This window comes from Conger conger, chromosome 15 (genome assembly GCF_963514075.1).
Source record: "Conger conger chromosome 15, fConCon1.1, whole genome shotgun sequence".
Taxonomy (NCBI): domain Eukaryota; kingdom Metazoa; phylum Chordata; class Actinopteri; order Anguilliformes; family Congridae; genus Conger; species Conger conger.
The window spans coordinates 40,798,248-40,810,710 of NC_083774.1; the positions used below are offsets into that span (position 1 = coordinate 40,798,248).

At 43.8% G+C, this 12,463-nt stretch overlaps 1 protein-coding gene across 5 annotated transcripts in view; it reads left to right on the plus strand.

Moving 5' to 3' along the window:
* Nucleotides 1-7,521, plus strand: part of pgghg (protein-glucosylgalactosylhydroxylysine glucosidase) — a 28,376-nt gene extending 20,855 nt beyond the window's left edge. For 2 of the 5 annotated variants that reach the window (XM_061221745.1, XM_061221746.1), the window contains exons 10-14: nt 2,511-2,644; nt 4,276-4,389; nt 4,526-4,623; nt 5,973-6,196; nt 6,562-7,521. In XM_061221745.1, the coding sequence (XP_061077729.1) occupies nt 2,511-2,644; nt 4,276-4,389; nt 4,526-4,623; nt 5,973-6,196; nt 6,562-6,641 (650 nt within the window). In that variant the 3' untranslated portion in view covers nt 6,642-7,521. The remainder of the gene's footprint in view (nt 1-2,510; nt 2,645-4,275; nt 4,390-4,525; nt 4,624-5,972; nt 6,197-6,561) is intronic. The other 3 variants (XM_061221747.1, XM_061221749.1, XM_061221750.1) reach the window with 3 other exon arrangements.
* Nucleotides 7,522-12,463: the final 4,942 nt, after the last annotated feature.

A 12,463-nucleotide genomic window follows, 5' to 3' on the forward strand; every position in this document is an offset into this window, starting at 1 on the left:
TCCGATCACAGATACATATGCACACGGATTTCTGAAAATATTGATAAATGAGGCCCAATGTCCTGCACTGGACGTGGCACGTGGCCACAGATACATGGATATTGCCCCACGCAGTGAAGATATTCAGTGCACTGAACACCTGCTTTAAATGATCCGTCTCTTTTGCAAAATGTGCTTTGTAGGCAGTCCCATTCACTGATTGCGTAATGAGCTTTAGCATTCCAAGTAAGATGTTAATTGCAGGCATAGAGCACCAACACACCCTTGTCAGGCTGCATTTCTGCGCTGTAAGCTTCATGTACATAAATCTGGCCTAAAGTCTTCTTCAAACGGTTGATTGAGATACCCCTGCCCTGTGTTTTTTATTTCACTGTTTTGGGTTTTTTTTCTTCACAGCTCTCGAAATGTTTCTGTTATCAACTGCTGTTGTTTTCCTTGGTCAATCTGTTCCATGTCTGTTGCTCAGTACACCAGCGGTTTCTTTCTTTTTCAGGACATACCGAGTTGTTGTACAAGCTCTATCCCCAATGCCTGTGCACTGGCCCTCATCGATTTCCCCCTCTTTTTTTAAGCTTCAAAATGGCTGCTTATCTCCCAAAGACAGCTCTCTGGTCTTCTCATTGGCTTATCTTTTCTAACACAAATGCAGTCTTCACAGGCAAAACCCAAGGCTAAAACCAAGAGTAGACATTCATTTATTGTTTAACCATTCAATCTAACAAGACACATCTGGGCAACAAGAAACACCTGTCAGTCACATTTCCAATACTTTTGCACACCTAAACATTGCGTGGTCTGATTATGAAAGGTGATGTGTTCTAAGTTGTCTAACAAATCTCAATAAAAATACCAGGACATCCACTCACAAGCACTTTATTAGGAACATTTTTACTTCATTACACCTAATTTATGCGAGTATCTAATCAGCTAATTGTGTGGCAGCAGTGCAATGCATACAATTTTGTAGATACAGGTCAGGAGCTTCAGTTAATGTTCACATCAACCATCAGAATGGGGAACAAATTTGATCTAAGTGACTTTGACCATGGAATGATTGTTGGTGGCAGACAGGGTGGTTTGAGTATCTCAGAAATTGCTGATCTCTTGGGATTTTCACACACACCAGTCTCTAGAGTTAGCAAAGAATGGTGCTAAAAACAAAACAAAAAATCCAGTGAGCAGCAGTTCTGCAGAGTGCAGACAGAAACGCCTTGTTAATGAGAGACGTCAGAGGAGAATGGCCAGACTGGTCAAAGCTGACAGGAAGGTGACAGTAACACAAATAACCACGCATTACAACAGTGGTATGCAGAAAATCATCTCTAAACACACAACGCATCATAACTCTAAGTGGATAGGCTACAGCAGTAGAAGTCTAAAAAAATAAGTATAATAAATACCTAATAAAGTGCTCTGTGAGTGTAAAAGCTGAAATTCAGATCTGTCATCGCATGCACATTCTTGTTTATCTTTTGACCTCAAACTCAATTGTCTTCAGTGTAGAGCAAAAACAAAGGAATTTACCTTGCTATTCCAATACTTTAGGAGGGGATTGTATGTTATACATTGAGGGTCAGCCTTCTGTGGTTAGTTTCAGTTTTCCCCAGAAACATATTTAAACAGGCACACAGGGCTGGCAGCTCAGTATGTGTGCCATCTAGCTGAGCCACTGCACACTGTGCCTCTCTCCTTACTGCACATGTTCTTTATGTAAGGGAGGACTGCACAAATAATGGGTGGAGATATTTTAAGTATGCCTGATTATGTTGTGTGGATGATTATTCCATTGAATTTGCTGAGTTACTAAGAAATAACAGGCTGAACTGTAGTGACTTTCAGTGTTGCCAGTACAAAATGCATTCATAAGCTGTCCATTGCAGAAACAAAACCTTTAACAAAGCATTGTTAGAAACAGTGCTAAAATAATAATAAAAATAAAAAAACGGGCTTGTGTGTTTTTTTTATTAGTTCTCTTCCAAAACGATCCCTAGAAACCTGCATCAAAAAATAATCTGGGACTTCTGTGAAACACCCACCCATGGTAATATTTACTCTTCTGAGAGAAATAAAAGATGCCTTCGAACCTCCCACACAATGGTCCCCTTCTATCTCTGCAATACGCCCAATCTTTTTATCTCGATTCATTCCAACGACAATTGCCACCACAGCTGGAATATCTACACGTCTTGTCCTGACTGACTGTAGTGCTGGATACGCACCAAGTAGCTGCATGAATATCCTCACATCCAGTATCCCCTCATTTGCTAAATGTGATTAGTTTTACAGTTTGTACGTAAATCTGGCCCTAAATGTGTATAAATGTATAATATTCACTCCAGTCAAATTATGTAAATGTAAATCAAATTAGGTACTTGTTGCAAGCTATCTGTGAGTTATTGTGCACATGCAGTGGTTATGGGTGCACAAGTTGATAAGGAGTGTGTGTCCATTTCTGGGTCCTCTGCTGAAACCTTTGGGCACGGCTGCTCTGGATGGGCTTCTTTCTCTAGGCGTTTCTGTGAAACAGGCAGACGCTGTGTTGCTAGGTTACCCTCTGGGGCTTCCCATGAGCCCAGAGGTCCGGCGGAATGATCTGGAATTGTATGAGGCTGTGACTGACCCGCAAGGACCTGCCATGACATGGGTGAGAACACCACTGTGTGTGTGCGTGTATGTGTGCGTGTATGTGTGCAGGGCACGTTTGAGTAGTTGTGTTCAGTCTGTGTTTGTGGTACAGAGCATGTTTGAGTGGCTGTGTTGAGCAGTGTTCAGTCTGTGTTTGTGGTACAGAGCATGTTTGAGTGGCTGTGTTGAGCAGTGTTCAGTCTGTGTTTGTGGTACAGCGCATGTTTGAGTAGCTGTGTTGAGCAGTGTTCAGTCTGTGTTTGTGGTAGAGAGCGTAGCTGTGTTGAGCAGTGTTCAGTCTGTGTTTGTGGTACAGGGAATGTTTGAGTAGCTGTGTTGAGCAGTGTTCAGTCTGTGTTTGTGGTACAGAGCATGTTTGAGTGGCTGTGTTGAGCAGTGTTCAGTCTGTGTGGTACAGCGCATGTTTGAGTAGCTGTGTTGAGCAGTGTTCAGTCTGTGTTTGTGGTACAGAGCATGTTTGAGTGGCTGTGTTGAGCAGTGTTCAGTCTGTGTTTGTGGTACAGAGCATGTTTGAGTGGCTGTGTTGAGCAGTGTTCAGTCTGTGTTTGTGGTACAGCGCATGTTTGAGTAGCTGTGTTGAGCAGTGTTCAGTCTGTGTTTGTGGTAGAGAGCGTAGCTGTGTTGAGCAGTGTTCAGTCTGTGTTTGTGGTACAGGGAATGTTTGAGTAGCTGTGTTGAGCAGTCTTCAATCAGTGTTTGTGATACAGAGCGTAGCTGTGTTGAGCAGTGTTCAGTCTGTATTTGTGGTACAGAGCATGTTTGAGTAGCTGTGTTGAGCAGTGTTCAGTCTGTATTTGTGGTACAGAGCATGTTTGAGTAGCTGTGTTGAGCAGCGTTCAGTCTGTGCTTGTGGTACAGAGCATGTTTGAGTAGCTGTGTTGAGCAGTGTTCAGTCTGTGTTTGTGGTACAGAGCATGTGTGAGTAGCTGCGTTGAGCCGTGTTCAGTCTGTGTTTGTGGTACAGGGCATGTTTGAGTAGCTGTGTTGAGCAGTGTTCAGTCTGTTTGTGGTACATAGCATGTTTGATTGGCTGTGTTGAGCAGTGTTCAGTCTGTGTTTGTGGTACAGAGCATGTTTGAGTAGTTGTGTTGAGCAGTGTTCAGTCTGTGTTTGTGGTACAGAGCATGTTTGAGTGGCTGTGTTGAGCAGTGTTCAGTCTGTGTGGTACAGCGCATGTTTGAGTAGCTGTGTTGAGCAGTGTTCAGTCTGTGTTTGTGGTACAGAGCATGTTTGAGTGGCTGTGTTGAGCAGTGTTCAGTCTGTGTTTGTGGTACAGAGCATGTTTGAGTGGCTGTGTTGAGCAGTGTTCAGTCTGTGTTTGTGGTACAGCGCATGTTTGAGTAGCTGTGTTGAGCAGTGTTCAGTCTGTGTTTGTGTTACAGAGCATGTTTGAGTGGCTGTGTTGAGCAGTGTTCAGTCTGTGTTTGTGGTACAGAGCATGTTTGAGTGGCTGTGTTGAGCAGTGTTCAGTCTGTGTTTGTGGTACAGAGCATGTTTGAGTGGCTGTGTTGAGCAGTGTTCAGTCTGTGTTTGTGGTACAGCGCATGTTTGAGTAGCTGTGTTGAGCAGTGTTCAGTCTGTGTTTGTGGTACAGAGCATGTTTGAGTGGCTGTGTTGAGCAGTGTTCAGTCTGTGTTTGTGGTACAGAGCATGTTTGCTGTGGGATGGCTGGAACTGGGGGATGCTGGGAGAGCTCAGACGATGCTCAACAAGTGCCTCCGCAACATCCAGGGTCCCTTCCAGGTAGGGTGGTGCTGAGTCATGGTTGATCTAAAGGGATCAGCGATCTTTTGGTGGTTCATGACAACTTACCCCGCTCTCCCCTATATTGGAAACTCTCCCCACTCCCTCTCCCCCTCTCCTCTCCCTCCCTCTGTAGGTGTGGAGTGAGGTGCCGGATGGTTCGGGTGCAGTAAACTTCCTGACAGGAATGGGGGGCTTCCTGCAGGCTGTGCTGTTTGGATACACGGGTTTCAGGTCAGCCAGTCTTGTCTGGCACGGTGCACCACATGACTCATGACTGTCACAGGACATATGATTCAGACCTTACTTCCTGATAAACACATATGCAGCATCTCAAACGGCAAAGATTCTGCCTTCTTGCAGTATTTTAAGGCAGGGTGCCATCCCATTCGAAAGTGTGCAAAGAATGATGCCGTCTTAGGTTACTTCATTTGGACAATTTTTAAGGCAGCATTGATGCATCCTTTGCCAGGAATACTGGCCGATAACTATTTGCAATTAACTTTATGCTTCTTACTTCTATTAAATTTATGGCGGTTTACACAGAACTGCAAAAGAGCTCTTCCACAAGTGCAAGTACACAGCAAGCTCCGTATTTTGTTGTAGTTATATTTTTGAAACTACATTTGAACTTTTTCTTAACACATTGAAATAGCATGTTTAATGTTTTTAAGCTCCTGTGAGCTTTCCATGAACTAGGCAGCTAAATTGCTTGTAATCTCACACCACATAATGACGTTACTTTGATGTCTTTCTGCCTTCAAAGTGCCATGCATTACTTGCTGCCTAAGAACCTCCAAAGACTGCTTTGAAGGACAGTGGACTATCACAGCAATGAGGCATCAAGGCAACTGCCTTCAGTTTGAAACACAGCCATAATCTCAAGGGTTTCTGGGAAGAGAAAGCCTAATGCTAGTTTTAATCAGCATTGAACTGATTGAAGTGTGAGTGCACTGATGCATTGGACAGAACCTTGTCTCCAGTTCGAACCCCACCCGCATGTAGTTCTTCATGAGAGGTATCTGGCCCTTAGTTTATTAAGGTTAACCTGGTTATGCTCATAGTACTGTAAGGTTAACCACCTGGTTATACTCATAGTACTGTAAGGTTAACCTGGTCAGACTCATCGTACTGTGAGGATAACCTGGTTATGCTCATAGTACTGTAAGGTTAACCACCTGGTTATGCTCATAGTACTGTAAGGTTAACCACCTGGTTATGCTCATAGTACTGTAAGGTTAACCACCTGGTTATACTCATAGTACTGTAAGGTTAACCTGGTCAGACTCATCGTACTGTGAGGATAACCTGGTTATGCTCATAGTACTATAAGGTTAACTTGGACAGGCTCATAGTGCTGTAAGGTTAATCTGGTCAGGCTCATAGTGCTTTAAGGTTCACTTGGTCAGGCTCATAGTGCTGTAAGGTATGAAAATCTATTTAGTCACGAGACTGACTGTAAAACACTTGCTACTTACTGCTCGTAAAGAACACTTTACAAAAGCAAAGATTGATTCATTGATACAGCACAGAGCTGTGGATTGGGCTGGTGATGTGAGCCAATATCACCTCTGTGGTTCCAGGGTGCAGAAGAGCTGCTTGACCTTTGCCCCCCTCCTCCCTGATGACATCAGTGAGCTGCGTGTGAGCGGCGTGTCCTACCTGGGCAATAAGATGGACTGGGTGCTGAGGGGGCAGGAGGTGACGGTGTGTGTGAGGGAGGAGGCAGCGGAGGCAACGACTGCTCAACGCTACAGCCTGCAGGTCGTCCTGAAGAAGTCAGGAACCACACTTCCCCTCATACCAGGTAACCACCTGCAAAAAACGCTGCTCTTCAGCTTACAGGCCCCCAACCCTGGTCCTGGAGAGCCACAGGGCCTGCTGGGGTCCCCAACCCTGGTCCTGGAGAGCCACAGGGTGTGCTGGGGTCCCCAACCCTGGTCCTGGAGAGCCACAGGGTGTGCTGGGGTCCCTAACCCTGGTCCTGGAGAGCCACAGGGTCTGCTGGGTTCCTCAACCCTGGTCCTACTCATAAAATTACCAACATCAAAGACGTTCATTCCTGTTCCAGTAATCAACATCTGCCATGGATGAGATGTCTAAACCGACATAAATGCTGGGTGGAGCTCTCTGCCCTAATAAAGGTTTGGACATTTCTGTTTTCTCTTTCAGGAAAAAAAGTGACCTTTCCTCGAGAGCCAGGAGAAGTGCAGAAACTTGACTCAACAGTGGGTTACTGCTGGCCCTTGTAAGACACGCCCAGCGCTGCCTGTCTGGGTCCTCCGCTATAGGACCTGCTGTCCATGTGACACTGCAACAGAGGAAAACGCTCCCACAAATGGTAGCCATCTTGAAAAAAGGCTAGCCTCACAGTACCTAGATTTATAAGGAATGAGAGGAATGAGCTACAGTATATTTCACACATGTCGAACTAGAGAGTTACCAGACTCAGAGTTAAAGGTACAATAGGTCATTTCAGACTTCTAACGGTCAAGATGGGAATAGCAGCAACAAACCCTTCAAACCACAACACTGTTTAAAAATCCTTCCCCATTGTCTGTAAATGCGCTGACGTTGAAAAGCCATTGGCTCTGGCAATTAGAATACATTTTCAACCAATGAGCTTGATTTATTGTGCGGTTATACAATGTTTTGGTACAGAGTGTCGGGCCGTCAAATGCATGGACTATAAACACAGGCAGAGGGTGAGTCAACATGTCTGTGAGCCTTTTCAATGCTAGGAAGGGATTTCCAATGGTCTTGTAACAATGTTTTAACACAAAAATCTTACTTATTGTACCTTTAAGGTCTGACTGGTCAGTTGAAAAGGGTATTAAAACCAAAGTAGCCTTTTCAGGCTTTGTATTGTTACTGATTCTGTTACTGTGAAAACTAAACAGAAACAAGCCAGACTTGATTTAAAAAAGACTGGTGCTATCAACATTTATGGTCAGTTCTAAGATGCACAAACTACTCAAACATCATGTGTCATTTTTATGCATGGAAAAGATCAATCAATCTCATGCGGTATTGATGCTCTGTTCTTTTACCAACACTAATTTGATCATGAGATTTCAGTGTATGTTGATATATTTTTTTCTTTCAATAAAATACACTGTCATGGGCAAAGAATTGTGATGTGCTTTCATTGCAGTGACAATGTGTCTAGATTGTACATGTACATTGTACATGAAGAATTGGCACTTGAAGAACAGGATAGAAAAAGATCAGTATTATTTTGTGCCTGTACACCCCAATCAGTAGCTTAGCATAAAGGCTTCAAGTCATGTTGGCGTATTCCTTTAACCTAGAATAACTTGGCTCTAAATTGGCAAATCTGACTACTTGATTTAAAACAGTCTATTCAATTTTGAGCATTGTAAGTGTTTGCAGTATTGTTTCCTGTTATCTATGGATGTGTATCTGTACAGCAAGGAGAATCCATAACAAGTGGGCAACTGTTGTTTGTTTGTTGATAAAGACAAGTAGCGCCTGGTTCTGCAGCCGAGGGGTTGCCACAGCGATTCGGTACCCATGAAGCTAAAACTGCAGACCCGTGCATATATTATAGAAAATATAAATGATAAAACACCACCATCCAAAAGGGCACGCATTGAGTGAGAGGGCAAACGGGCAGTGGCTCAAGCCCCCCTATGTGTGCACGTGCCCTCCACTCCTCCACTGCCAGTCCGCCACTCCACTAGAAGTATGTGGAGCAGGGGAGTGAAGGAGGGGGAGTGAACGAGTGAAGGAGAGGGAGTGAATGAGTGAACGAGGGGGAGAGAAGCTGCCATGCTTATTTAGAGTCACCTGGTTTTATCTACAAACAATATACACTCACCGAGCACTTTACTAGGAACATTTTTACTTTATTACACCTTACACCTTATTCATGTGACTATCTAATCAGCCGATTGTGTGACAGCAGTGCAATGCATATAATCATGTATGGGTCAGAAGCTTCACTTAATGTCCACATCAACCGAATGTGGGAAAAAATGTTGACCGTGGAATGATTGTTGGGGGCAGACAGGATGGTTTGGGTATCTCAGAAACAGCTGATCTCCTGGGATTTTCACGCACACTAGTCTCTAGAGTTTGCAAAGAATGGTGCAAAAAACAATGGGTGAGCAGCAGCTCTGCAGACAGAAATGCCTTGTTCATGAGAGATGTCAGGAGAATGACCAGACTGGTCAAAGCTGACAGCAAGGTGACAGTAATGCAAATAACCACACATTACAACAGGGGTATGCAAAAGAGCATCTCTGAACACACAAACTCTTAAGGGGATAGGCTACAGCAGTCAAAGTCTAAAAGATAAATCTAATAAATACCCAATAAAGTGCTCACTGAGTGTGTATATATACCCACTTCCCAGTTTTAAATTGCTGAATTTGTCGGATATGAGCCACAAAAACAAACTGACATTGCAATCTGGGTAGGATGATATGCGTGATAATAACAACACACCAATTTGGCTAAATATTTTGCATAACTGGAGGAATTCAAGTTTCCTGCCATCTTACAGGCCACACATAGTACTACAGGAGAGTTACTATTTTATATCCTGTAGGCCACACAGTACTACAGGAGAGGTAGTGACTATTTTCCACCCTACTGGCCGTGATTCCCTTGAGCCATTTTGAACTACCATTTTGAATGATGTTCTTGTATTTCGTCCTGACCAGCTGCTATGTCCTCTTTGTACAGAACCACTGTGGTTGGAGCTAAAAGGATGGTCAGAATTATTTATTTGCCCATTAATAATTTATCATGGAGATAATGCAATCTACATTACTAAGAAAGAATATCCTTTCCCATTAGTGAGGAGGGATGGTGGTGGTGGTGATTAACTCTGTCCTTACACACTGCGGTTTTCTCCCAGCTGTCTGGAGATTTTGATTGATGACATTTCTATATTTATATTTTGCCATGAGTGACTTGTGCCTTGGCGGTGAAATACATGGGACTTTATGATTCTGTGCGATTGGCTTATTGCTAATACCACACCTTTTATGTGAACGCGCAGATAGCAGGAGTAGGACATCCTGGGTTGATTGAGCCTCCTGTCCCATCCTCTCGGCTGTAGACTGCTGTCTGGCTGATGTCAGACGAACAGGGTGGGGCTGTCGCTCTGTAAAGAGCCCCTGTGGCAGGGAGGGACCAGGGTTAGGGTTTGGGCTGATTACCATTCACTGGTATGGAGCCACTTATTATCACACACACGCATGGATGCATTCTGCAGACATTCGAAAACAAACACACCAAGAGCATACCCACAGTCACTCTCACACACACACACACACACACACACACACACACACACACAAACAGATGCAGTGAAGTCGGTACAATTTCTGTTCTTTTGGCTCTGTTAAAGTGTAGACCATCACCTTTAATTTGAGGTCATTTTCATCCATATCAGGTGATACATGTAGGCATTACATTCGTTTTTAAACTCCGTTTTTAAACTTTTTAAGTGTCTCCATTTTAGGGGACCAAAAGTAATCAGACAGTTGGCTCCTCAGCTGTTTCTGATTAGTCAGGGGTATTCAATCATTTCCTTATTGCAGGCATAAGAAGGCTTTCTAGGTTTTTGATGATTGCCTTTGGAGTCAGTTATTAGCATTTGCCAACATGAGGACCAGAGTTGTGCCAATGAAAGTCAGGTCAGTCAATGAAAGTCTGAAAGTTGATTTTGTTTAGCCTATTGCTTGGCCTATGTCTCTATTTTTTTCTCAGCCCCATCATGGCTTCCTTGAATGTCATTGGCACAACAATGACCTAATGTTGACAAATGGACATAACAGACTCCAGTGGCAATCAAAAGCCTAAAATAAAGACTAGATGCTCAACACTTTTTTGCCTGCACTAACAAAGCAAATGAATACACCTGACTAATCAGAAAGAGAAGCAAATTGTCAAATTACTTTTGGTCCCCTAAAATGGGGGGACTGTATAAAGAGGGATGTAATTCTTACAAAGATCACCAGTCATGTACACACACACATGGGGCGACAGTGGCTCAGGTGGTAAGAGCAGTCGGTAAGAGCAGTCATCTGGCTGTCGGAGGGTTGCCGGTTCGATTCCCGCCCTGAGTGCGTCAAAGTGCCCCTGAGCAAGACACCTAACCCCCAAATGCTCCTGACAAGCTGGTTGGTGCCTTGCATGGCAGGCAATAGCCGTTGGTGTGTGAGTGTGTGTATGAATGGGTGAAAAAGAAGTATGAATTGTACATCGCTTAAAGGCGCTATATAAATGCCAACCATTTACCATTCTCTCTCACACACACACACACACACACAAACACACACAGATACATATACAAACAGCCATGAAGTTACCCACAGACTCATGTCTAGCCATTGATAAGAACTTACCACAATATTCAGCCCATCAATTTGTGGCCATAATTATGGAGTGTTGTCTAGTGCAGAACTGTGCAGCTGTGAATTATAAGTTCAAATCCCAGGTGAGACAAAGATGAGCTATATTGAAGCGATTGATAGAAACTCTGTCTGCAGGCAGATATGAAAACAGCTGGCATTGCCATCAATAAATGCCTTGGAAAAAGCTGGAGACCACCCTGCAATCACTTTTTACACCTATCCAAAGTCCCTTCACAGAGGTGTGTAGTTATCCTGCTGTAGATTTATATACTGTAGGAACATTCAAACCCTGGTGACTCTTAAACTCCAATTATATGTTAACCTCAAATAAGATATTTGCTGTCTTGCTGAAATGTACAATTATTGAAAAACTTATTGAAAAAATTATTGTCAGTTTTGCAGTAATTAAAATACAAATCCAGTCGCACTGAGGAGATTCTTCATGTGTGTGTGCCAGCTGGCCAGGGAAGTACCTACAATCAACTCACATCACATTAATCAACATTTAACACAAAATATTGATCAATATTTGGCACAAAATGAAGAGAAAATTGTGCAAACAGCTCTATTGGATTGAGATCTGGGGACTGTGCAGACCATTGGAGCAAACTGAAGTCCCTATCAGTGTTGTAGAACCAGCTTGAGATGATGTGTGCTTTGTGACATGACACATTCTCCTGATAGGAAGATGAAAGTAACGCAAATAACCACACATTACAACAGTGGTTTCTGTCACAGACCATGCCCTTTTTTCCTTGTTTCCTATTTCTGATGTGTTTGCTGTGCTCCTGCTCCGGTCCTTGTTTTCCCTTTCTCCCCATTATGTGTCTCTGCCTTCCACACCATATTATATATTTTCTTCATTGTCTCACCTGTTTCTCGTTGTCTTCTGTTGGTGTGGCTTTTAAGCCTGCCTGTGTCCATGTTTCTTTGCTCTTGTTTTTTGCTATGCTTGGTCTGTCCTGGTTACCCTGCCTGTTTGTTTGCCCTGCTTGTTTTTGTTTTGTTTTCTGTCCAGCCACCTGCCTGCTCCTCTGCCCTACCCCTCGCTCACCTTGGACCTCGTTCTCTGCCCTGAACCATCCTCTAGCGCCCTTCTCCAGCCCTGTGTTCTTCGCCCTTCTCCCCGGCTTCGATATACGCCTGTCCTCCTATGTCTGCCTGCCTGATCCCCAGTACCCTGTTTGCCTCACTCCATGACCCATTGCCTGGACTTCATTACGAACTCTGCATATTCCTGTATTGCCCTGGTTTGCCGTACCGGGGAAGATTCATGTGGACCCTTATTCTGTCGACCTGCATTAAAGCCTGCCGTTTTCACTTCATCCTTGTGTCTGCTCTTGGTTCTTCTGTCTAATAAGTCTAATAAATACCTAATCAAGTGCTCACCTGAGAGTTACAGGTATAGATAGATACACCAGAGGGTTGCAGGTATAGATTCATGAGGGTTATAGGTATATACACCAGAGGCTGACCAAGAAGCCCCTAATAAAAGCACAGTCTGTGAGTGCTCTGTACCGCAATTCTTGTCATACCTTGAGACAATTTGCACAGTGTGAGTGGTGCACTGCAAAACTGGAGTCAGACCAAACGCATCACATTGATTTTGAAATTGTGGAGTCCCACAGTGCGTCATCATGTTCTGGTGTGACACAGGAAGTCAGCTGGCACGTACATTACAACAT